General features: G+C 41.3%; 1 protein-coding gene across 1 annotated transcript; it reads right to left on the bottom strand.

Moving 5' to 3' along the window:
- Window positions 1–27,708, bottom strand: ndnf (neuron-derived neurotrophic factor). The gene is made up of 4 exons (XM_068017006.1): window positions 27,403–27,708; window positions 8,359–8,553; window positions 4,825–4,949; window positions 1–1,978 (listed from the first exon to the last, which is right to left on the bottom strand). The coding sequence occupies exons 1-4, from the start codon at window positions 27,420–27,422 to the stop codon at window positions 573–575; spliced, it is 1,746 nt and encodes a 581-aa protein (XP_067873107.1). The 5' UTR covers window positions 27,423–27,708; the 3' UTR covers window positions 1–572.

Genomic DNA, 27,708 nt, shown 5'->3' with positions numbered 1-27,708 from the left:
AAAGAAAGCATCAAAGCAATTGCTCCAAACGCCAAGCATTAGAAACTGATCAGGAGCTTTGTCAAACAGATAGTTAGAATTGTATTTTAATGAGGATGGTTCTTAAAGTTTACAATCATAAAAACATAGACATTTAAGACTGAACTTTATTCTTATAAAATAATTTACAGATTTCCTATGTCCTATATTGCATGTATGATTAACAGGGCAGCTAGTTTAAGCGGCTTAGATGATGAAATAATTTAGATGCAGTTCATGCAGTGTAGAGGTCAAAAAACTGACAGTACTTGAGTGATCTCCTGCCACTGTGGACCATTCTTATTCAATTGTACGTGTGACAAAGGACTTGCAGTTATGCAACTGCAAAGGCCAGGTGCCAGCTGTGTGCATTGAGCTCAGTCTCTTCAAATAACCACTGAATTATGTAAACATAAATATACAAGTTGATATCTTTCTAAATAGTACAAATACATGTTGCAACATCTCAGCTGTATTAGTAGTCAGTCTGTATATTTTCATCTAGTGAAATATGTTCATAGTTCAATAAAGTTTTGAGTCTATACATGGAGTCACTAACAAGACCTCCTTGTTTTGACCAGTTTGCTCTGATACTTGACGGAGTGTCCCCCATGTCCTATGACATAAACATCCAGAAGGTAGGATTTGCCTGGCTGTAGTCCTCTGATTGTTTCTGTAGTCACTGCTTTCTGTAGAATATGACTATGGAAATATTTGCAGACCACCTTCTCAGATTTCTTTCTTGTGTCTGGTCCAGTACATTGGTTCTGCTCTCTTTTCTTCTGCTCTTCACTGTAGTTATTCTCCACAAGCTTTTTATAAACACAGAACTTGTTTCGTTCCTGTGTGCCCAGCCATGCCACTGTGACTGAAGAGCATGTACGGAGCTTGTCGAAGACTTTAATGCGTGTGTCTTCTGGTACAGATGGGAAGGGTTGCTTGTTTGGCCTGTTGGTGGCTAGGATCTTGAGAATGGATGCACCTCTCTTACTCCCTTTCAGCCGGATGAGGTACTTGGCTTTTGGTTTCCCTCTCAGCTGGAAGTGGCGTACACCTTCCATATTCTGTGAAAGCAGCAGTTTCCCATCTCTCCTGACCTGGATTTGGACTGCGTCCAGACATGAGTGAACATAAAGCATCACCTTTTGATGGGAGGAGACTGGAGCAAACCTAAGGAACTTGACACCTTTTCGTTTAATAAATATATCAGTCACTTTCCCGTCCTTTAGTTCCATTGTCTTCTGCTTAGCCTCTTCCTTGGTTTTTGCAAAGGTTCCCACATAGGCAGTGCTCATATTTGAGTTGGTGTTAACTGCAAATATGTCAAAATAGTACTGTGTGTCTGGTTTCAGGTCTGACACAGTGAAAATGTTTTTGTTGCCAATGCAGATCTGCTGAAGATCCACCTTCTGTACTCCAGCCATGTATCGTGACATCCGTGTGGTGACTGGTTTGGCCATGGTCGTTCGTTCTCTGCCAGGGCTACTGTCTGAAGTAAAGCCAAAATAGGCAAAATCAAAAGGGCTGAAATCTAATCCAGGCTTGGGAGCTGTCATAAAGGCATCATCAGCATTTAGTTTTGCTTCCACTGCACAAAGACTTTTGAAGTTATGCTCCTTATTAATGATCACACAATATTGGATAGGTTGCCTCAGTTGTGAAATGGTAGGACTAGGTTTCCAGGTTAAAGTGACAGTTGTACGTCCAAGAGAAGTCACGTCCACACGTGGGTCATAGGGGAGCTCAGGATAAGGCTGGTCTGACTCAGGAGTTGTTGTTGCGTAAACCTTGAAATTTGTATCTTTTTCTGTTGATATCAGTTCTAAACGGTACAAACCAGAGGGTGAATTGGATGCTAAGTATGATTCAACATCATTGCCTTTGTAAGAGTACAGATCAGTGCCTAGTTCATTCAGTAATTGCTGTCTTTTCTTCTGCTGATCCAGTGGTTCTGGTTCTCCTGTGAAGATAAAGAGTAAGTTAATAAAACTTGGTAGTGTAACTCTTGTTCCATAACCATTAACTATAATCTCAGTGCTGGCTCCAAAAAAATGCATCATTAAACTAGGTAATACTTGAAAGAAAGCTCTTATTCTAGGTTCCATGTATTTAGCAATGCATGCAAATCATTGAAACTCATCCACTAAGGCTTTATCTCATTGGTTATTCATCTCATTGTTGTTTGTGGAACCTTGCCATGCACAAGTTGGCTGCCATATTGGACTACATAACAACAGCAACCACACTTTAATAGTAATTCGTTGGCTGTGAATTGCTTTGGAATGTGCTGAGGTCATAGCAAACACTACAAAAATGGAAGTGTTTCCTTCTTTCCTTGTATATTTGGCCCCGGATTGGGCTGGCACTAAAGTGGCCTAAAATGATATGATGCAAATGCCTAATTTTTTGCAAAGTACACCCTTACTTACCCCAAATGGCCCAGAAATCAATAGTGATTATCTAACACTCCTGTATATAACAAAATTGTTTTCCACAGATCTAATGCTAACTTTTTATGTCCATTATTAGGTGGCGAAGTGAATACTAATATTTTCATTGACTGACCACCTGGTGCAGACTCATGAATTCCAGAACAAATTCTTGAGCAACAAACATAAAAGAGTGAACAAAAAAATCTATATATTTTCAGAAAAAGTTTCCTTTCCTCTAGAGCTGCTCTGGTGATATTGGTGTTGAGGAATAAATGACTGCACCCCGAGAGTGGCTCCATTTATTTCAAGGGGGCAGGCAATATGGACTAGCCTGAGAGTCAATCCAGAGTTTGCACACTCAATTGGTGAAAAGCATTCCGTGTTTGGGTGATTCTAGATCAGCTCTCAGGCTAGCCTCCATTAAAGGAAATGTGATTGCAGGTAGACCACCAATTGCATCACTGGAACAACTCTGGCAGGAAGTAAATTCAAATTAATTTTGAAGATTTTACTGAACAGGTAACAAATACCATTACCATCTTTCACTAATAAAGACACTGAGCTTTTCACCTCCTTTTAAAATGAATATATATATATATATATGTATGTATATATAACTGAACTATTATCTAAGTGATTCAGAAAGTTATTTTCTAGAACAAAGACCCAGAAGCACTTGTTTTAACATTCTGTACTTTAATGATCTGTTCCTTATTCCAGCAGTGTAAATGCATAAAGCACTGTAACCACAATAATGCACTAGCTACAGCTGAAATCAATTTTTCATTTTGGAATAAGATTGTAGACACATTATGTCAAAAAATGAGCAATGAAGCTTACGGTACCAAATGAGTTTGTGAAGTAAGTTTTTGTGAACCTAGACTTCAAAATATGTAGTTCAGTATCAAGTGAGTGATGAGTATTGACATGATTTCCAAAGACAACACCAGATGAAAATTACATGTTCAAATGTTTGTAAGATTTCCCTGCAAGTTTATTTAGGAAAGCGCAAGGTTGTGCAAGCTTTGTGGTAATGTTCGCAATACTGTAGAAATATTTACATATGCTACTGGTTCCCTCTGCACCCAAGATGTATATATTTATAAAGATAGAGTATTGCAGTTAAATTTGAAATGTTGTTTGTACTGGGCTCCCATCCAAGTAGACATTAGGCAGCATGGGAGGCAAAATGGATACAAGGCAGGTTATAGTGATACCTTAATAGTTCCCTGCTGTAGACATTTCATGTTTAAAGTCTAATTGTTGGTTTAAAACTTGAGTTGGGTGCTGATCATATAGGAGGAATAAATTGGGGAAAAAATTACTTCCCCTTAACATGAATGGAATTATGCCACACTCTGTTTCCACTTTGCAGACATTAGATCATTGATCCTGTTACCTATATTGTGTGTGCATAAATTGATTCAAGTAAATGGATCTTTTTTCTAGTTAGGGATGCAGAAGCTGAATTTATGGGCTGTCCGTACATTCTAGAACAGAGGGAGAAATTCAAACTCTTCTCGTGCGTAATTGGGGCAAAAAAGTTTAAGGCTGAAGGGATGAGTTTTGTCACACAATCTCTCATGCCCAATCCCCCCCTGGAAGTACAGAGGCTGCCAAATTGGAAATCCCAGTGCCTCTGGACCTACCTGCAGGCCAGCCTAGCGTTGCAGCTAGTAGAAATTCCTATGGCATACCAGTGAGCTACATTGGGCTGCCCAATTGGGACACAAGTTGATTTTTTTTCCGCCTAAGACACTATCACCTGCCTTGTATCCATTTCGCCTCCCATACTGCCTAACGTCTACTTGGATAGGAGACCAGTACAAACAACATTTCAAATTTAACTGCAGTACTGTATCTTTATATATGCATCTTAGGTGCAGAGGCCACATAAATCCTGTTTATTTCAGGTTATGCTATGGAAATTATCCCAGTGATTTTATATTATATGATCTATAATTTTCAAAATACTTATTTATCATAAAAATGTAACTTATAAAATGAAACAGATTTTCTGTCAAGTTTATTGCCTAGAACTACGTTCGCTAATTTGTTTTGAATGCGAGTTAAATTTATCACGTATCCCTACTTTCTTACACTTGTTCTCAAATTGTCTACTCTCCAAAAGATTCTACTGCTAGTTCAGGAACACAAAGGAGTGCTTTCTATTTACTACAGTTTCATCTTAACTCGGTACATTGTAAAAATGTAATGATATGTACACAAGATCTCATTTTATTTAAGAATGTAGCACACTGAACTCTGTTAACTTCAATTGGATTATATAGCAGTTTGATTTCATGCAACATGAGTTCAACTTTAAACTATCTATCCTCAGGAATTACTTTTTGTTTATTCATCACAGCCTTACCAGAACCTTCTCCACTTGACTCCTCGGGAAGCTCTTGAAGAGTTAGTTTCCATTCTAAGGGTGCATCGCATGGTGTCATGGTAATTGACAAGGGTGTATTGTCTTCTTCAACAACAAAGTAATATCTGTAAGTAGAATATGTGAGCAGTTAATTTTATTCCTCCATTTCGTTGTGGCTTATTCTTAATATCCTAAATATCAGTATTCTAAGGTTTTAAGTTATGTGAACTAGTGTTGAATGAAAATAGATACAAAAACATACTAGTAAACATATTTTTATAGGGAAATACATTTATTACATTGATTGCATCCATCAACTATGGGCTGGATTTTAAGAGCCCGCCGTCACTCCCAGCGGTGAGCTCAAAAGATGGCGGGCTGCACACCAAAGAGCCGCTGAGATCTCCCGCGTATAGGCTCATTTAAATAGCTGGGGCAGCCCGCCCCCCAATACCGTGGAGGGGGTGGGCTGTCTGACACCAGCAATAGCGTCAGCTGTCTGTGCGCAGGTGCAGGCGCCATTTTTAAAGGGTAGCCAGCCCTGCCAGCATATTTCAATTTTTAAAAATACACCTCCCCAAAATTTATCAAATAACTTTCTAACGCCCCTTTCCTACCTCACAATAACAATTGCATTAACTATTTTCCCTTCCCCCCAAAACACTCACCTTTTAAATCTGACCCTCCCCCCAGCAGACTGCACAAAGTGTAAAGTTCACCCCTTCCCACCAACCCCTACACCCATTATGTTTATTTGACCCTGTTCCCCCCCACCCCACATTGAAAATCTTAAGTCCTTCCCCCTCCCCACCAGTGTCACGCTGGCTTTCCTGAGATGGGAAATCGAAGGTGAGGGCGTTCTGGCTGCCACATTGAAGATCGCGGCAGGCCTGGAAGATTAAAGGTAAGTTTATTTAAATTTATTCATCCCGTTCATTTAAATATTGTAATTCAATTCCTGTCGCCCAGCAGTGGGGGGCCGCCACATAGCCTCGCCGCCACTGGGAGGATCAGGCCATCCCCTCCCATCGTCGGCCTCTGTGGCGGGCCTCTGCTGGAACAATCCTCTGCCCCGACCCCCATCCCGCTCCGGACCGGACGTCATGGGCTTGGTAAAATCCAGACCTATGGCCGGAATTTTATGATCCCCAATGAGCAGGCTTGTGTTGGGGGTGGGGGGGGGCACAAAATTGAGTGGGAGGCGGGGGTTGCTGTTCCCAATGCCTCCCCGTCTCCACTGCAATTCTAGGTGGGGCAGCGGCAGGAAATGGCTGACCTGCCGCAGGCCAATCAAGGCCTTTAGATGGCCAATTAACTGCCACTTAAGGGCCTTCTCCCACCGCTGCCGGTATTTTACCCACGGCAGGTGGGTGGCAAAGACCCCAAGGACACTGCCAGGTAAAGTCTGATGGCCTTCTCATGGACTGGAGGAGGCATTCCTGATCGGGCACCCTGTGCCCCATGGAGGGCCACCCCTGATGCTCCAACTGCCCCCAATGCACAACACTTATCTTCTTTCTGGGGCTGCCCTTCCTCTTCCTGCTGAAGATGGGTGTAATCCCAGCAATGGCCACCACTCCCTAGGCACTGCTGGGACTAAGAGCTGCCAGCCTGCTGATTGGCCGGCAGCTCTATTAGGCGAGACTTCCTGCCTCAGGGAGGTTGAAGTCCCGTCCAAGGCCAATTAAGGGCCTATGGAGCGAAAAATTCTGGCGTGGCTCCCCAGGCCAGTGGGTGGGGCCTCCTGCCCAATGTTAAATTTCAGCCTATGAGTATGAAGTAAGTGAATTTATGTTAATTAACTGAACCCAGACACTTAGGAAGTAATTTTGACTTGGGCTATGGTGCAAAATGGATGATAGCCAATCCTTTACATTGACTTCAATAGAAAGGAAAATTATGCACTGTGTCATGAGTGGCTAATTCAATATCATCTATTCTACACCATACATTTTAAAGGACTGTTGAGAGGGCATTACATGAAATGAACAGCAATATTAAATGATTTTTTTTACTATTAATTAATTGCTACACCTGCAACTTATGGAATACTGATCCACTCTCAAATTAATGCCAAAGCATTCAGGTTCGCAGACAGTTTATACCACTTCGGCCCATTACAATTATTCCGCAGTAACAATTTTCTACCACTAGAGCCTACAGTGAGTAATGTATCCAATGGCAAAACATATCATCCATGCTCATGAACCCTTGCATTTACCATGGAATTAGTGTAAGTAGGGCATGAAAAATCCATGGGAGAGCTGCTGGCTCAGTGTCATTCCTAAGCTTGCCAGCAGGAACAAGACATATCTAATGGTGCTGATTGCATGACGCCATTTAGCATTAGGTTACACTTAAGACTTTGCAAATAACATTTTTTCCATTCTAACTGATAAATTAAATTCAAAGTTTAGCTGCACGCCCATGTCTACTCTTCTAGGCTTTCGTTTTTTGCGGTCTAGGCCCCACACCTGGAATTCCCTCCCTAAACCCCTCTGTCTCTTTACATCACTCTCCTCCTTAATGACTCTCTTTAAAATGTACCGTTTTGAACAAGCTTTTCAAACTCTGCTAATAGCTTTTTGGCACATCATCCATTTTTGTCTGATTGCACCTCTGTGAAACACACTGCAACACCTTTCAAGGTTATAGGAACTATAGAGATACAAATTTCTGATGTTATAGTTTCATTAGCGCTGTAATTCTTTACCAAAATGCATGACATGCACATGCAATCCATATTGTTGAATTTGTATCCAGCACTATAATTATGTTCAATTGTGTGATCATGGATAAGACCTGGGAGATTATTGTAGGTCACATATGCGTTTGTTTGACATAAGAGGAAGGTAGGTTTCCTTATAAGTGTATATTTTTAAGATAAGATAAGCAGATAGTTAGAACACAGTATTCTTACTGTTATAACCTTATCAGTAACTGAAGAAAACATAGAACAGGAAAAAGCCATTTGTCACACTGAACTTGGAATCCAGTCCTTTATGGACTCTAGCACACTTATTCTGCTTCACAAATATTGTAGCAAAGGGATTGAAGGCTATAGGGATAGGTACAGGCTGAAATGATCAAATACTGCACAAGTCAAGATATACTGCTGGTGCGGGAGCTGTCAGCTGTGAAAGGTCAGGATTTTAATAGTGCAGACCTGGAGATGGGCATGTAAATAGAAATTTCCTTCATTAAATAGTTCCCGATTCCTAAAAGTAATCACATTTTCAGTAGGACATAAGGAATCATTTTCCAACTTCACAGGAATGGTTGGGCTTTCACCAACTGGAAGTATAAATTGTGAATTCAGGATCATGCAGCGCATGGCAGTGTGTGATTGTTAACTTCTAACTTTATGCTTCCTCTCACATAGAATAGATCCTACGTTACAACAGTGACTACACTTTAAAAGTGCTTCATTGGCTGTAAAGGGCTTTGAGACATCCAGTGGTTGTGAAAAGCGCTCTATCAATGCAAGTCTCTTTTTTTTCTAATTTCTATCCTTAAATCATGGAAGTAAATTACCTTTTAGGTGTATCCCTGAAGAGATAGCTGCTGATCTCAGCTCCATCAGGGATGATAGATGAGTCATGGAAGAGAGACTTGTCTCGAAGCTGCATCTGGAAGAGCTCCTCATCTCTTGTGGGTAGCTTCTGAGTCCTGGAGTTTGTTGCTAATAGCAGCAGTGATGTCACTGCCCAGGATATGGTTAACATTATCCTAAAACAAAGACAATACAATTATCAGGTAGGTATTAACAGCTCTTCAAAAACACAGGATATACTGATTCCATTGCTAATAACCTTAAAAATATCATCGCCGTTTTCAGGAGAGGAATTGAATCACTGGTTTCTAGGAAGAACGAGCATTATTTTTCTCATGATTATATAATATGCAAGCAAGGTGACTGTAATTTAGTGTTGTAAATGATGTAATAATATATGATGGCATCACTGAATATTTAGAAACATCTGCAAAGCAGTTCCTAATAACTTTACAATGCTGCCCATTTAAAATTTAAATTAAAATAATTATACTGGAATGAGTAAGCATGGGGACCTGTAAATATACATCTCCACCCTCCTCTCCTCCACTTCCCCCCACCCATGCTCTGCCCCCCTACCGCCCCAGTAATACACAACCATTTTCCTGGTTTAATGTTGGACAGAAAAAAGACTCCCTGTTGAAACTGTATCTGTAGCAGATCCTAGGGAAGCAAAAACTGGCAGGATGAGCAATTTGAAGTTGCACTGTCCTAAATACTCAATTGTTTCTTTTTTTCTTCAAACAAAAATATATTTCATGTGAATAAGTTATCCAAAATGTAAATGGGGAAGAGTTTCCTTTTTGAATTACAAAAATAAGTTAACCAGCTCCCTTAATATATTCGTGCGAAAATGCATGTCCCAGTGTGGAACTGAGCCATACAGACCAGGAGAGTCCCAGAGAGGCAACAGAGGAATGTCCAGTTAGCCTCAGATATCCTTTACTAAGGAGAGGCAAAAGGAAGTTGCTATTCAAGGATTGCTGCTGCAAATGCACATGAGGATCAAACTCAGCTATATTGTGTCCATGGTCAAAAGACATCCCAAGACTCAGGGCCTAGGCTCTTACATGAACAATAACCACGCAGATGAGGTGCCAGAGGGTGCTTAGTGCCTCTGGAATCAGACCCTAACATGAGCACAAGAAATAGGAGCAGAGGTAGACTTAATGGCCCATCGAACCTGCTCTGCCATACAATACAATCATGGCTGATCTTGGGCTTCAATTCCATTTTCCTGCCCGCTCCCCATCTCCCTTGATTCTCTGCAAGATCAAAAATCTATCTATCCCAGCCTTAAATGTATTCAACGATGGAGCATCCACAAACCCTCTGCAATGGAGAACTCCAAAGATTCACAACCCTTTGAGGTAGTAATTTCTCCTCATCTCAGTCCTGAATGATCAGCTCCTTATCCTGAGACTGTGCCCCCGCGTTCCAGATTCCCCGACCAGCAGAAACAATCTCTCAGCTTCTACCCTACCAAGCCCTTTCAGAAGCTTGTATGTCTCAATTCGATTGCCTCTCATTCATCTAAACTCCAGAGAATATAGGCCCAATTTACTCAGCCTCTCATCATAGGAGAAACCCCTTATCCCAGGGGCCAATTTAGTAAATCTTCACTGCACCACCTCCAGTGCAAGTATATCCTTTCTTAAATGTGGAGACCAAAACTGCACACAGTACTCCAGGTGCGGTCTCACCAAAGCCCTGTACAATTTTAGTAAGACTTCATTATTCCTGTACTCCAATCCCCTTGCAATAAAGGCCAACATGCCATTTGCCTTCCTAATAGCCTGCTGCACCTGCATGTTAACTTTGTGCATTCCTTGTATGAGTACCCCCACGTTTCTCTGAACATCAACACTTACCAGTTACGCACCTTTTAAAAAATATTCAGCTTTTCTATTTTTATGACGAAAGTGAACAACGTCATATTATACTCCATTTGACATCTTGTTGCCCACTCACTTAACCTGTCTATATCTCTTTGCAGCCTCTCTACATCCACCCTGCAGCTTACCTTTCTACCGAGCTTTGTATCATCAGCAAACTTAGATACATTACTCTCTGTCTCTTCATCCAAATCATTAATTTAGAGTGTAAATAGCTGAGGCCCCAGAACCTGCAGCATCTTTGCGACACCCCACTATTCACTGCCTGCCAACTTGAAAATGCCCCATTTATGCCCACTCTCTGCTTCCTGTCTGTTAACCAATCCTCTATCCAATATTATATTACCCCCAACACCATGAGTCCTTATCTTGCCAATTAATCTTTTATGTGACACCTTATCAAAGAACAAAGAACAGTACAGCACAGGAACAGGCCATTTGGCCCTCCAAGCCTGCGCCGATCTTGATGCCTGCCGAAACTAACACCTTCTGCACTTTCGGGGCCCATATCCCTCTATTCCCTTCCTATTCATATATTTGTCAAGATGTCTCTTAAACGTCGCTATCGTATCTGCTTCCACCACCTCCCCTGGCAGCACGTTCCAGGCACTCACCACCCTCTGTGTAAAAAACTTGCCTCGCATATCCCCTCTAAACTTTGCCCCTCTCACCTTAAACCTATGTCCCCTAGTAACTGACTCTTCCACCCTGGGAAAAAGCTTCTGACTATCCACTCTGTCCATGCCGCTCATAACTTTGTAAACCTCAATCATGTCGCCCCTCCACCTCCGTCGTTCCAGTGAAAACAATCCGGGTTTTTCCAACCTCTCCTCATAGCTAATGCCCTCCAGACCAGGCAACATCCTGGTAAACCTCCTCTGTACCCTCTCCAAAGCCTCCATGTCCTTCTGGTAGTGTGGCGACCAGAATTGCACGCAATATTCTAAGTGTGGCCTAACTAAGGTTCTGTACAGCTGCAACATGACTTGCCAATTTTTATACTCTATGCCCCGACTGATGAAGGCAAGCATGCCGTATGCCTTCTTGACTACCTTATCCACCTGCATTGCCACTTTCAGTGACCTGTGGACCTGTACGCCCAGATCTCTCTGCCTGTCAATACTCCTAAGGGTTCTGCCATTTACTGTATACCTCCCACCTGCATTATACCTTCCAAAATGCATTACCTCACATTTGTCCGGATTAAACTCCATCTGCCATTTCTCCGCCCAAGTCTCCAACCGATCTATATCCTGCTGTATCCTCTGACAATCCTCATCATTATCCGCAACTCCACCAACCTTTGTGTCATCCGCAAACTTACTAATCAGACCAGCTACATTTTCCTCCAAATCATTTATATATACTACAAACAGCAAAGGTCCCAGCACTGATCCCTGCGGAACACCACTAGTCACATCCCTCCATTCAGAAAAACACCCATCCACTGTTACCCTCTGTCTTCTGTGACTGAGCCAGTTCTGTACCCATCTTGCCAGCTCACCTCTGATCCCGTGTGACTTCACCTTTTGCACCAGTCTGCCATGCGGGACCTTGTCAAAGGCTTTACTAAAGTCCACATAGACAACATCCACCGCCCTTCCCTCATCAATCATCTTCGTCACTTCCTCAAAAAACTCAATCAAATTAGTAAGACATGACTTCTCCTTCACAAAACCATGTTGTCTCTCGCTAATAAGTTCGTTTGTTTCCAAATGGGAGTAAATCCTGTCCCGAAGAATCCTCTCTAATAGTTTCCCTACCACTGACGTAAAGCTCACCGGCCTATAATTTCCTGTATTATCCTTACCACCCTTCTTAAACAAAGGAACAACATTGGCTATTCTCCAGTCCTCTGGGACCTCACCTGTAGCCAATGAGGATGCAAAGATTTCAAATGGCTTTTTGAAATCCAGGTCGACCCTACTAGTTAGATCCTCAAAAAACTCTAATAAATATGTCAAACAGGACCTCCCTTTAGTAAAACCATGCTGACTTGCTCTGATCATACTATGATTTTCTAAGTGCAATGTTAAGACTTCTTTAATAATAGTTTCCAGCATCCTCCCAACGACTGATGTTAGGCTAACTGGCCTGTAGTTCCCTGTTTTCTCTCTACATCCTTTCTTGAAAAGTGATGTAACCTTTGCCAACTTCCAATCTGATGGGGCCATTACTGAATCTATGAATTCTGGAAAATCATAGTCAGTGCATCCACTATCTCTGCAGCTATCTCTTTTAGAACCCTAGGCTGTAGGCTCGGGATCTTGTCAGACTTTTTCTTGGCTGATATGAATTTCCTTAATTTCTTCACTCTTTTTAGCCCCTATGTACTGTCTATTTCTGGTATGGAACTTGTGTCTTCTACTGTGAAAACAGACACAAAACATGAGTCAAGATCGGAATGGAGAAAATTGGGGACAAAAATGTTCGCACCATAGGGAAGGAAATCTGCTGTCCTTACCTGGCCTGGCCTACATGTGACTCCAGACCTGAGACCCACAGTAATGTGGTTGACTCTTAACTGACCTCTGAAATGGCCTAGCAATTCACTCAGTTGTCAAGGGCAGTTACGGACGGGCAACAAATGCTGGCCTTGTCAGCGACGCCCACATCCCATGAAAATTTTTTTTGAATGCATTCGATTTTTCAGCTGTATTTTTTCACCTCATAGTCCATTTTAATTTTTTAGTTCTATTCATCCATTCATTCTCTTTCATTTCAAATTTCCTATAAGGAGTAATATTGTGCATTCTCCCTTCTGTTCATTTCAAAGTACAAACAAGGAAAGAGGCATGATTTTCTGAATGGGCGGGGAAATGGAAAGATTAAGTTTCACTCGAAGTAACTAGTAAACCAATAATACTATGATTCCATATGAAGGCACAATGATCCCTGGTAGGGGGCATTGCCCTTTTTGACCTTTCTGGCTCTACTCCTGCTGTCAAGGAAATTCCTTTCACGATTTACAATTAAAAATTGATAACTTTGAGGAAGTTATTGCCCAAGAGATTCTTAAGTATTTATGTGCATACAGAATACTCAAAGGGAGACGATGGAATATAGAATTTATTCCACAAATGAGGAATACTTGATAACTGGGTGGATCAGATATTACTTCCTCACAAGTGTACATTTCACATTACGGAACATTATTTCAGTATCACTTGTATGCAACGATTTTTCTTTTAAAATGGGTAGTTTACAAGGGCATCAGGTGTTTTGATACCCGTCAACTCTAAACTGGTCATGCAACTGGTCATTTTCTGACTTTGTGCTCTCAGCAAGGCTTTCCACTGGTAATGTAAAGTTGAAATAACAGGACTGTACATGGAAACTGCAAAGTACCCATCTTCCCCCACCCCCTCCACCACACCCCACTGTCCCATTAGTGATCTTCATTAGTGTTTTGTTAATAGCTTCACAAACCTGCTTCTGCTGTCAAAAATCAGAGTGAGACACTTTGCAGTGCCATGACCACACACTACTGCACTCCCCCCCCCCCTCCCCCCCCCCTCCCCGTCCCCACCATCACCCCACACACCCCACAAACATGGACTTATACCTGCTATTTCTGGGTGCCATTCAATTATCAGAAAGATCCATGTGGAACCTTATCCCCCTCAAGTGGTTATCTGAACTACTTCTCGCTACCCCCCTAAAAGTAAAATAAAGCTTGAAAAGCTGCTTATGTTGATAAATTCACAAGCAAGTCTCAGCCCATAGAATTGATCTCAGGGGTAATTTTACAGCTTGGCACTTCCAGGAGGGACCCTTGCCTACTGAGTGTACATATCACATATTCTGACACACTCAGCAATATGAGAGTAGTTGGAAAATCATGCAGTGCAAGCTAGAATTGCTGATATGTGCTCTCAGTAGGTGAGCAGCACATAGTCAGAGAATTAAACGTTTAATGCTTCTTGAAATGGGGTTTTAATTCTATAAACCATTTCTCAGCACACTTTTCAGGATTAAAATATGGAGTTATAGACAATTAATATATAGCAGTACCTAAGATAATTAAATCAATACAGTGACCAAACATTCATTAAAAAAAATAGTTAAATTAGAAAACCTCTAAAGGGACTAAAATTGATGAGCCAAAAGTGCAATGTGCTGGGATACCATCATGATGTTAGGATAAGGCTCTAACTCTGTTACTTGGTATAAAGCCAAAAATAATAAAATATTTTGCTTAGTTGCTTAGTTGGGGGTTGGGGTGGGGGGGGAGGTTAACGGGGGGAGGTGAGAGGGAAGATAATGATCTAAAACATATTGTTATTGCACGACGAACTGCATTATTGTTCGGTATCTATTATTACAAGGATAAATCTTATATACCTCAAAGTCATTTTTCAAAGAGAGTCTGCTGAACAAAAAGCTGACACAAAATAGAGTATGTTAAATGGAGATGGTAGCACTCGATCATTTGCAGACAGGCAGATCAGATCTCTGGCCTGGAATTTCCTCCATAGGCGCAACCTGGAAGTTTGACTTGAAGATGTGCTCATTCTCATAGCCATTCTGCTGGAGTTACAGTCAAATTCCCTGCCAATCTCATTAGAATACACCCGAATGTAAAAATGAGTGTAAACTGGCATAAACAATTGGGGCCCAAAGAAAGTGTTAAACTCACATCATATATTTCTTTAAGTATGAAAATTCAAGTTTCAACTCATTCAACCATCATTCATGCATATTAAATGTTTAAGAATCTGCAATCGGAGAAGCTTTGCAATTTTAAATATGACAAACTGCAGTCATAAAAATGTATTCGAAGTAATATTGTGAGTCTCATTCAGGATAATTTTTTTTTAAATTGCAATCGAGCACTAGACAAATTATTTTGTTTCCTGCTGTGTCTGAAAATCTGGTTGAATTTTCAAGAAAGGCTCTGATCAAGTGAAATTGCAGGAAACTGGTGGATCAAGCTCTGTAACTTAGGGGCGTGGCCATTATCATTGGCGGAGATGCGTTTGGGTGGAGGGAGCAATGGAAGATGCTAAAAGATAATGGAGATTTGAGCATATTGCACTTACACATGTAACTAACTAATGACCAAAATTGTGCAATCTTTCAGGCTGCATATTTGCTCCACCTCCAATTAATGTGTCTCTGACTGTAAATACATAGGAACTTACAGCTCTGTGTTAATTTACCCTGGTCTACCCTATTATGGCAAATTATTATTTTTTCTCTATTGCCAGCTGTTGACCCATGAAAGTTTGGATTGAAGACTCCTAGCTACTGAAAGACGGACTTCTGTTAAGAATTACTGTACCTTTGCTTGCCATAAATTTGTTGACTGTAGTATCATAGAACATAGAACAGTACAGCACAGTGCAGACCCTTCGGCCCACGATGTTGTGCCGAACCTTTAACCTACTCTAAGATCAAACTAACTACCTACCCTTCATTCTACTATCATCCATGTACCTATCCAAGAGTCGCTTAAATGCCCCTAATGTTTCTGCTTCTACTACCAACGCTGGCAGCGCATTCCACGCACCCACTGTGTAAAGAACCTACCTCTGACATCTTCCCTAAACCTTCCTCCAATCACCTTAAAATTATGCCCCCTGGTGATAGCCCTTTCCACCCTGGGAAAAAGTCTCTGATTATCCACTCTATCTATGCCTCTCATCATCTTGTACCCCTCGATCAAGTCACCTCTCATCCTTCTTTGCTCCAATGAGAAAAGACCTAGCTCCCTCAATCTTTCTTCGTAGGACATGCCCTCCAGTCCAGGCAGCATCCTGGTAAATCTCCTCTGCACCCTCTCTAAAGCTTCCACATCCTTCCTATAATGAGGCGACCAGAACAGAACACAATATTCCATGTGTGGTCGAACCAGGCCTTATAGAGCTGCAGCATAACCTCGCGGCTCTTAAATTCAATCCCCCTGTTAATGAAAGCCAACACACTATATGCCTTCTTAACAACCCGATCAACTTGGGTGGCAACTTTGAGCGATCTATGGACATGGAACCCAAGATCCCTCTGTTCCTCCACACTACCAAGAATCCTGTCTTTAAGCCTGTATTCCGCATTCAAATTCGACCTTCCAAAATGAATCACTTCACACTTTTCCAGGTTGAACTCCATCTGTCACTTCTCAGCCCAGCTCTGCATCCTGTCAATGTCCCGTTGCAACCTACAACAGTCTTCCACACTATCCACAACTCCAGCAACCTTCGTGTCATTGGCAAACTTGCTAACCCAGCCTTCCACTTCCTCATCCAAGTCATTTATAAAAATCACAAAGAGCTGAGGTCCCAGAACAGATCCTTGTGGAACACCACTGGTCACCGAGCTCCATGCTGAATACTTTCCATCTACTACCACCCTCTGACTTCTATGGGCCAGCCAATTTTGTATCCAGACAGCCAACTTTCCCTGAATCCCATGCCTCCTTACTTTCTGAATGAGCCTACCATGGGGAACCTTATCAAACGCCTTGCTAAAATCCATATACACCACATCCACAGCTCTTCCTTCATCAATGTGTTTTGTCACATCTTCAAAGAATTCAATAAGGCTTGTGAGGCATGCGTATCAGAGGATCAAATATACTTACACCCATATACACATGCGGAAACATATATACATACATGCATATGCCTACATATGCACAAATATACCTGTATGCAAACACACATAAAGATCAATGCATACATGCTAAACATAAAAAATCAAGCATGATGCGTGATTTACTGTACACAAAATATGCAACCACCAACTTACATTTATATAGCACTTTCAGCATAGAAAAACATCCCAAGGCACTTCACAGGAGTATAATAAGATAAAAGTTGAACACAGAATTATATATATACACGTCCACATATGGGTGTATGTTCAATGGTGACATGAGATCCTGGACACTTAGAAGAAGACATGGAGGCAATGAAAATAAAGGTTCAGCTAAGGTGGGCTGGTCACTAGCCTGATACTAAACTACCAAAGAAGGTATCCTACAATAAGCTGAAACTTGGTAAAAGCTTTCATGGTGATTGGTTTTTAGGTATCCTTGTAGTTTTTGAACCAATCTAAAGAAAATGTGATATCTCTACTGACACATGAGAGCATTATACTTGTAATAGGAAAAAGTGGCAAATGATTATTCATGGTTGCATGACAAAGCTTAGCATAGAATCAGAGAATGATTACAGCACAAAAAGAGACCATTCAGCCCATTGTGTCCATGCCGGCTCTCTGTAAAACTTGTCCCACTCCTTTACCTTTTCCCTGTAGCCCTGCAAATTTTTACTCTTCAGATAGTTATCCAATTCCTTTTTGAAAGCCATGATTGAATCTGCCTTCACCACACTCTCAGGCAGTGCCTTCCAGATCCTAACTACTAGGTCTGTAAAAATGTTTTTCCTCATGTCATTGTTGCTTCTTTTGCCAATCACCTTAAATCAATGTCCTTGGTTCTCGACAGTTCCACCAATGGAAACAGTTTCTCCCTATCCACTCCATCCAGACCTCTCATGATTTTGAACACCTCTATCAGATTTCCTCTCAACCTTTTCTTCCCTAAAGAGAAGTCCCAGCTTTGCTAATCTATCCTCATAACTGAACTCTCTCATTCCCAGAACCATTTCTGTAAATCTTTTCTGCACCCTCCCTAATTCCTTCATATCCTTCCTAAAGCGGGGTGCCCAGAATTGGACACAATACTCCAGTTGAGGTCAAGCTTGTGTTTTATGAAGGTTTACCATAACTTCCTTGATTTTGTACCCAATGCCTCTTTTTATAAAGCCCAGGATCCCTTATGCCTTATTCATTGCTTTCTCAACCTGCCCTGTTATCTTCATTGATTTGTGCACATATAACCCTCTGTTCCTGCATCCCCTTTAGAATTGTATGATTTATTTTATATTGCCTTTCCTCATTCTTCCCACTAAAATGTATCACTTCACACTTCTCTGCATTAAATTTCATCTGCCACATGTCTGCCCATTCCACCAGCCTGTCTATGTCCTCTTGAAGTATATCACTATCTTCCTCACAGCTCACAATACCTCCAAGCAAGTTGTATTTAGCTAGCCCAAGAAAAGAAAACCCAAAGGCTAGATCAGCCCTCAGGTCAATCTGACATTCGATGTCCTGTGTGGGGAAGCATTCTTCATGAAAATCAGACTTTACAGTCATATGAGAACCTACAACCTACATTATTTAGATGTATCACAGATTGTCATCAATGACAAGGATAGAAAATTATATGCACACCCATGCCATTGCTGCCTCTGGAATTGACTATTCCAATGCACTCCTGGCCAGCCTCCCATCTTCTACCCTCCATAAACTTGAATTTGTCCAACTCTCTGCTGCCTGTATCCTAACTCACACTTTGTCCCATTTGCCCATTACCCTGTACTTGCTAACCTACATTCGCTCCTGGTCCATCTTGATTTTAAAATACTCACCCAGTTTTCAACTTTTTACCTGGCCTCATCCCTTTCTATCTTTGACCGCCCTCCAGCCCGACAACAATCTGAGATCTCTGCATCCTCCCCACTCCCCCAGCAATTATGGCCTCTTGTGCATTCCTGATTTTAATCACTCACCATTTTTGACCATACCTTCAGCTGCCTGGGCACCAGCCTCTGGAATTCCCTCCCGAAGCCTTTTTCCCTCTCCATCTCTGCTTCTTTAAGACACTCTTTAAAACTTACCTCTTTGACCAAGCTTTTGGACATCTGTCTTAATATCTCCTTATGTGACTTGATGTCAAATTATGTTTGATAATCACTCCTGTGAAGTGCCTTGAAACGTCTTGCTATGTCAAAAGTACAGTATAAATGTCAGCTGTTGACATATAGGCACATATTCGCAAAAGGTTCATGTACGCCCATAAGCAAGAAATACAACCTTATTTTTGCAAATTCAGGTTTTGATGATATACTTGTTTTTTTTTCCTATGGGAAGTGTATTCTTATTTAAATGAAAAGACCTTTTCCCACAGTTTACCCCCCATTGGCCTTGGATAGTTCACCATCCCTGCTGTAATGTACAGAAAGGATTGACCCATCTCAGGCAAGAGTGGATAGTGTTGAAGAATAAAGTAGCCACATGGCTGGATGGGTGTGGAGGGCGGGTGTCGGGGGTAGGCGTGGTGGTTGGAAGATATAGTATTCAATCTTTACATTACATTGAAGAGATCATTACCTCGACCCCCTCGGAAAGCCAGGAAGATTATGGGATAGGTCAGCACCTCGGGTGCTGTTTAAAGTTACACCCTGACTGTGCTCTCCATTGCGTTCTGCAATATCTCCTGCATCTCCAGACATTGATTTTATTTATTAACGCTTGTTTTTTTTCTCTCTCTCTCTGGATCAATGACTGGTGATGGAAGGTCTTCCTTGCGCCCTGTCCGCAATTGTCCAACAAACACATTGACATTTAGTGCCGGCTTCAAACGCCTGGCCTTCTTATGAACCCAATAAAGATATTTCATGACAAGTTCATTTCCACGCCACTTATTCGCTTTTACGGTTTTTCATTATCTGGCCTCATTTAATAGCAGCGAGCTCCGCTGCTGGTGCCTGTACACATTCCCCTCCCGTTGATCCAGTTAAAGGGGCAATGCCGACACATCTGGTCGTTCTTTGGATTGATTTTAAAAGCACGCACGATTTCAAGAAGAGCTATATGATTATTTATTTTAATCACAAAACGTATCTTTTAATCATTTCAGTATTGTATGTATATTATTTTGGTAGCGAATTACATGGGTTGACATAATTTAGAAAGTTGTAATTTTGTAAATTCAGATCCATAGACAAGAGCCTTGTTTCTCCAAGCGACAGGACCGATATAATTACAATTGGCAAGTCAGGTAGTCTGTCTCTTTTCAAAGATGTGCACCGAGCAGCAAACGCACTTTCGGGAGCATTATTATATCCACTAGGAGCTGAAAGATAAAAGTTGTACCCTGTCAGGCAAGAAATTGGGTTAGTGTCTTTCCAACTGTGTTTTGGGCTACAGCCTCTCTGACTGTGTGTGTGTTTTGAGTTACAGCCTCTGTGACTCTGTGTGTTTTGAGTTACAGCCTCTCTCTCTGTGTGTTTTGAGTTACAGCCTCTCTCTGACACTGTGTTTTGAGTTACAGCCTCTCTGACTGTGTGTGTGTTTTGAGTTACAGCCTCTGTGACTCTGTGTGTTTTGAGTTACAGCCTCTCTCTCTGTGTGTTTTGAGTTACAGCCTCTCTCTGACACTGTGTTTTGAGTTACAGCCTCTCTGACTGTGTGTGTGTTTTGAGTTACAGCCTCTGTGACTCTGTGTGTTTTGAGTTACAGCCTCTCTCTCTGTGTGTTTTGAGTTACAGCCTCTCTCTGACACTGTGTTTTGAGTTACAGCCTCTCTGACTGTGTGTGTGTTTTGAGTTACAGCCTCTGTGACTCTGTGTGTTTTGAGTTACAGCCTCTCTCTCTCTGTGTTTTGAGTTACAGCCTCTCTCTGACACTGTGTTTTGAGTTACAGCCTCTCTGACTGTGTGTGTGTGTGTGTGTTTTCTTACAGTCTCTCTCTGACAATGCATTTTGAGTTACAGCCTTTCTGACTCTGTGTGTGTTTTGAGTTACAGCCTCTGACTGTTTGTGTGTGTGTCTGCGTTTTTGATTACAGCCCATCTCTCGTTCTCCCTCTCTCTGTTTGTTGGTGATGGGTGTTCTCCTTTGGGCTTCATACAACCTCTGTTTTCCAGCCAGAAACGTTTACATGATGGTAATGGATATGTGATTAGAACCCGTGGCTGATATTGCTGTCAGTGAGAATGCATGTGTAGATCCAGAAACGCTTTAACTGCGCCCCACCTCACCACCCCCACTCCCCCCCCCCCCCACCCCCCCCCCCCCCCCCCACTCCCCCCGCCACCCCGCGCAACTGCAACTTGTAGTATTCATTCACCGAATAAAGTGTTGGACAAATTCTATGGTGGCATCTTGCATGAATGAGATTGAGATGAACCTGAAAATGTAACATTGCCGAAAACACGAGGGTTTGTTTAAAGCTCGGCATCTGGAACAAATAAGGCACAGTATTTTATTATAGGGAACGGAGCGGAACGATTGGGAAGTACAGATAAAAAATTACAAGCCTGTGCAATTGAGATTTTTTAACTTTGTTCTGCCCTCTTTTATGTATCCCTGTAGTTAAATAAACAAGATATTTTCGGGAATCCGAGAAGATTTCAGAGGTTTGTGGTTCCCGTTTTGAATTCCCCTTGCACTGTGTAAATGATAAAGTTCGTTTTCCAAAGCTCTGTATTTTCACTTTGTATATCCCACGTACCTACTTGTCTCTGGGGGAAGTCAGTTGCCCCAGTTGGCTAGTGTATGATGCAGAAAGATATCAACAGCGCGGGTGCAATTCCCCTACCGGCTGTGGTAGTTTCTGGAGGCCTGCCTCCTCGCCTTGCCCCATGCTTGAGGAGTGGTGACCCACAAGCTATACATCACCAACTATCTCTGTAATGGGGAAAGATACCTATGATCCATCAGGACTATGGCTACAACAACCTCTGCATTTTACTCTCCAATGGAACATTGGCTATTTGATTATCTCGTCCCTACTTTTATCTCAGAACAGTTATTTAAGGGGCATCAGTTTAAATGATTACTTGCTTTGTCCCTTATTATGATGTTACAATTACTGTTAAGTCGCTCCCTAAAACCGACCACTTCGATCAAGCTTTTGGTTATCTGTCCTGCTACCTCCTTGTTAACGTTTATTTACGTTGGTTTTAGTACGTTAAGGACGCTATATAAATGCAAGTTGCTTTTATTCGGGGAGTATTGCTGTTGTGAATGAGTGTGACTGACCACAGTCGCAGTCTCAGCACTGAACTAGAAAACAAGCTGCTACGTTTCCTTTGCTCTTAGTTTACTGGGAAGCGAGTGCAGGATTGCCCTGTAAGCTGGGGCTGTTAAATGATGTGGTCATCTAGAAAATGTAGCTAGACCCAAATAGCTGAGTTAATAATTCTAGCGACAGGAAAAACGACCACTTAAAAATAACACTGCAGTAGGACAGGTCGCTTTCAGTCTCGGACTGAATAGTAAAGATTGAGTTAAAAGGACTATAAGTTTTATTGCCTTATTAACAATAAAGATGTGTTAAATTATTATTCACCAAACCAATCCTACATTTCATAGCGCACAGTTCTGATGAAAGGTCACAGGCCTGAAACGTTAACTCTTGTTTTTCTCTTCACCAGATGCTGCCTGACCTGAGTATTTCCAGAATGTTCTGTGTTTTTATTTCATAGCGGGTGCCTGAAAGCCCGTTCAAGGGAAAAGGGAAGTGAGACAAAGAACAAGGTGTGAATAGACAGCGAGCATGACACAAAGAAGCACAGCTAGAGGGGTAATGGAGTCGAAGATCCATGGATTTTAGTAGGTAAGGATATTAAGGGATATGGAGTTATGGGAAGTAAATGGAGTTAAATTGCAGATCAACCATGATCCAGTTGAATGCAGGAACCGGCGGAGGGGCTGACTGGCTTCTTCCCCTCCCTATGAAACGAGATAAGCAGAATGCATGGGACACAAGAGAAAGAAAAGATTATCTTGCACTTCTCTGACCTCAGGACGTCTCAAAGCGCTTTACAGCCAATGAAGTTTTTTGTTTGAACTATAGTCATTGTGATAATGTAAGGAACAGGGTATCCAATTTGCGCACCGTTCCCACAAACACCAATGTGATTATGACCAAATCTGTTTTGGTAATGCTGATTGAGGGATAAAGATTGGCCAGAACCCCGGGATAACTCACTGCTCTTCTTTGAAATAGTACATGGGATCTTTTAGGTCTACCTGAGAGGGCAGACAGGGCCTGGGTTTTCATGTCTTCTGAAAAACGGTACCTTCAACACTGATATGTAAGTTTAGAGTTTTGTGCTCAAGTCTCTATAGTGGGACAAGAGAATTGGACGGAGCATGAAAGAAAGGGAGATCATGAATCAGGCAGAAGTTGAGAGGGAGAGTATGGAACAAAATGAATGAGCTTGAAACAGTGGAGGAGAGCGAGAAGTTGCAGCAGAGAGCGACAGCATTGAAGAGACAGAGTGGAGGATGTGAACATGAAACTGAGTACATGGACGAGCGAGAAGCAGACACGCATATAGATAAAGTAATAAACCGAAAATAAAAGCAAAATACTGCGGAAGCTGGAAATCTGAAATAAAAACAAGAAATGCTGGAAATACTCAGCAGGTCTGGCAGCATCTGTGGAGAGAGAAACAGAAACGTTAACTCTGCTTCTCTCTCCATAGATGCTGCCAGACCTGCTGAGTATTTCCAGCATTTCTTGTTTTTATTATAAGTAATAAACCGAACAAGGCAAAGCAAGAAACAGAGAGCAACGTAGAGTGAATAATCAGTGAATAATCCTGGATGCTGACCAGGCCATGTCTTCGAGGCTACCGCTATTTATAAACGCCCACTTCTGGTCCTCTGGGTTAACGCGGCTTGTTTTCTTTGTCTATCCATGAAATCGCGTTTACCACAGAGCCTGCCTGAATCAAATGACGGGTTGAACAGGTGTGATACCAAGGGGAGGATCACGGATTTAACATGCAGATTTCTCGACTCTGATGCTTATTTATCGGGAGCAGGTTCAGATTCCGACACAAAATCTTAACAGTAAATGTGTTGATCCCTAACAGGTCCAAAACAATGAGCTAGAAAGTTAATACATCTCAACGCATATTTAATCTACAATCTCCTATGAAGTTGCGCAGTCAAGTGTACAAGTCAGGAAACCTAGTGCTTATAAAGTTTGTATCTGATTTTTCTACAGCTTTATAGAACCCTCATTAAAATAAATAACGATGTTTTTCACGTGTTTGTCTTCAGAATTTTTATTATTGAAGTGATAGTATTTATTACTCCTGGATACAGTAAGCGCTGATATTGAGTTAAATTTAATTATGAAAATAACAGGTACTGCACAGCAATGGAAAAGGACAATCATTTTGAATATTTTTGAACCTCTTATTTACGGCGTCAAGTTCAAAGTTGCTGTAATATTAGATCTGTAATCTCACAAACTACAGGGTGATGGCGGTTTGTATTTCAACATGTTCCCGTCAGCAGTGTGGCGATGAAGGGTAACATCCCAATGTGCGCTGTTCACAGCCCGATATGCAGCCCATTTGCGCAAAGAAAGGTTGGTATTCTGTTTTGATTTATGTTGCGGTCAGCTCGCATGTTGTATTAAGGAGAAGGAGAGATCAAATTACACTACAGGACACCCATTCTTTCTTTATTCATCTACGTTTGAACGTTAACCGCAACTATGTTGATTAAAACAACGAGCTCTAAACTGCAAAAGAAGTTTGTAACTTTTAATTAATCGCAATTTTTTAATCTAAAGAAAGATTTTTTTAAAAATTGAGACCACTTACCCTTTTCTGCCTAGTACGTTAACTACGATTTACGTGCTAATTGTGCATTTGGGAAGGACATACATTTGGAAAACTTACATTTAAGGAAGTGTTTCTTAGACTGTCTAAGCAGTTCCCTTCAAGGTAACCCTGCATTGCAGCCTGTACCCACAGTGTGGATTCTCACTGATTTATTCTGTAAGTCATTAACAACTCCTTCAGATAGATTTGGTTTGCGTGCTTTGGTAAAAAAAATACGCTTATTTTAGGATTATTACATTTGTGATCTTAAACTCGAGATGTTGTCGCGTTTTATTGATGTCAAAACAAACTTTGTCTTCAAAACAATTTGGCAAAGGCACCCTCACTTAGAAAAGTAGACACAACAAAGAAATCCGAGTCCGGTACTATTTGCATGTTTTAGATGGGCGTTGCAGTAAGATGAGTTTTCCTGCGGAGGTTAATTCAGAATTTGAATATTCCGAACTCGTCTGTATTAACGAGTTCCAGATCACCAATACACGCAGCCAGGGCAAGCACTTTGATACTCGCGTCAGCTTTAGTAACAATTTTACATCTCACTATTTACTATTACGATGCCATGATGCAAATTAACTGACTAGTGGTCACTCTTTGCCTTTTCACCAGATTATTATTTGCGATTAGTTTGCCGCATTGGAATTTGCAAGCAAGTTGAAATGACGCTTCCAGTGCTGAAAGTTTGTTGGGTGTATTTGTAGCTGTAGAGAACAGGGCCGTGAAAGATTTAAAGCGTCCGTCTTTTGAGACAGACCGAACTGATAACTATCTGCAACAAAGGACTTTGGTCTATGAAAAGATGAAAAAGAGTTAATAACATTTCATATTAGTTTGTGCTTTGGTCCCACCGAGTACTAATGATGCTGTTGGAGACTGCGCGTGTAATTAATTCAAATATTTTTCTCAACTTAGAAAATTAAGGGAATTTAAAGGCAGAATGAGAGAGACGAAACAGACAGATGACGGTAAAAGGCAAGAGCACGGTATTTGATGTAATTAAGCCGTTGTAAAAAGAACAAAAACAAAATAAAGAGCAACAGATGCAAGAAATAATTGGGAGCAGAATTTAGACACAAAGGGAAAGAAGGAGGATAGCTCCAATTAAGAACCGGCGTGTATCTTCTAAACCTGAATCTGATGGTTTCTGCCTTAGACCCTGTGCCGATTAAACTCGGAAATGGAACCGCGGCTGCAATCTCCAGATTATGGGGACAGATCGGACCCTGGTTTCTGCCTAAAACATTCGATTGGATCCCCCGTGTACTTTACCTGATCTCTGACTTTGCATTGACTAAATCAGCTTCCAGTACAAAGAGAAGCCAACCAGCGCACCGCTAATCCTCAGTTTCCTCTGATCAGTGCGAAAGTGTTAAAAGGAGAAACAGTTCTCTTCCCTGAGTTGATGAAGGCGAGGGATGAACGGTGCCTGGACATGGCCTCTGTGATCAGTTTTAACCGGAGGTTTAAAACCAGCGAGCTAATCCGTCTTTTCTCATGTTCTATTTTCTATTTTTGCTTTTGAAGGTTAACAAGGTTAAGAACCTCCTATGAGCAAATATTAAAAAAGATAATGACAAAGGGCGTGGGTTGGGTTGATTGGTGTTGTAGAGTGATCATAATCACTGTTGGCATGTTATTGGTGACGATGAGTTTATTTGTTTACAACCACGTCTGAACCAATCAACAATTTCATATTTAGGCACATCTCCAAGCAGCCTGCAATGTTCCTTCTTTCTGTTTTACTCTTCCCTTTCTACCCTCGCCAAATACCAGCAAAATGTCACCTCACTGTCAAACTCCATATAGTACTCAGTGATTGAACTCCATTATTACCATATTGTAGTGTGCAGCTGTGTTTCCGTTCTGCGCCGTTCATGGGTGCTGTAAAGGTCAACGCCAATAATTGGAGCATTTTTTCCCGTTATTAAAAAAACTCAAAACAATGACATTTGCCATAGATTTTTTAAATAATTGCTTATAAGAGGTTCTTACCTTGCTAATCTTCAAAAGCAAAAATAGAAAATAGAACAATATATTATTGCAAAAGTTTCCTAAAGTATTACCAGCTCCACACACTATACCTGATTGATGCCGTCCCTCAAGCAAAAAAGTCTCAATAAAAAACATACAGTCAGAATCAAAGATCCAAAAAGAGATTCATTGGAAACAGCCTTACTAATCACCTTGTTAGTTTTATTTTGATGCAGTAGAGTTCAGAACTTGTCTTGATCAGATACGCTTTTCTGAAAGCGTATAAAAACGTGTGACCAGTTGCTGATCGGTAAATCTCAAAAAGCTTTTTAGAGATATGTTTGTTACTTTTTTTTCCTAATGAGTTTAAAAGTAAAAACGGAAGATTATCTGGAAAAAAAATGATTGGGCGAAAATTGGTTGTGGGATATCACATAGAAGTGTGAAGCCCTGTTTCTAGACACCAAGCAGCACATGATAAACGAGTGTAACATCATTACTGTACCTTCTTTTTGTTTATGTAACAAGAACATTACTTCGACTTATACTGTCAAGATTAAACACAACGGTCCATCTATTAAGGTAACCAGTACCATGCCTGCAACTAATTTTACAGCAATATATGACATAGAATGTCTGTTGGAACGCAAGAAAGTTACTTTTACAGTGACATTTATTTTGCCAGGCGATTTTTTTTTTTGGATGGAGGAGTAGTATTTCTTACCTTGAAGTAATCACTTGCATTGCAAACTTCGAATTCTGTTAGTCCAGTTTATTTTTCCTTGCTTAAAATTCCACACTTCTTTTGAGGAACAGACAGGAGAGCAAGATTAATGCTAGATGGATGCAGCCAGAACCTGGAGGATTGCCAGAATGAAGCTATCCTTGTTTGTGTATGTGGCTTTTCTCTCTCTCTTCTAAATTCTGCAAAGCCAAGTCTGGAAGAAACGGATTAAAGGTTGAGTCGGATCGTTTGGAGGCGATGTGTGAGAATCAGGATCTGCTTTGGCTCTAGCAGTCAGGGAGCTGG

This window comes from Heterodontus francisci, chromosome 1, assembly GCF_036365525.1.
Source record: "Heterodontus francisci isolate sHetFra1 chromosome 1, sHetFra1.hap1, whole genome shotgun sequence".
Classification (NCBI taxonomy): domain Eukaryota; kingdom Metazoa; phylum Chordata; class Chondrichthyes; order Heterodontiformes; family Heterodontidae; genus Heterodontus; species Heterodontus francisci.
Note: the sequence above shows the minus strand (reverse complement) of the source record. Positions and strands in the feature narration are given on the sequence as shown.

Coding starts and splice junctions, on each gene's coding strand:
- ndnf (XM_068017006.1), bottom strand. CDS start 27,422: ATGCAAGTGATTACTTCAAG. Junction 8,554..27,402: donor ATGCAAGTGATTACTTCAAG/GTAAGAAATACT, acceptor TCTTTGTTTTAG/GATAATGTTAACCATATCCT. Junction 4,950..8,358: donor TTCAGGGATACACCTAAAAG/GTAATTTACTTC, acceptor TTCTACTTACAG/ATATTACTTTGTTGTTGAAG.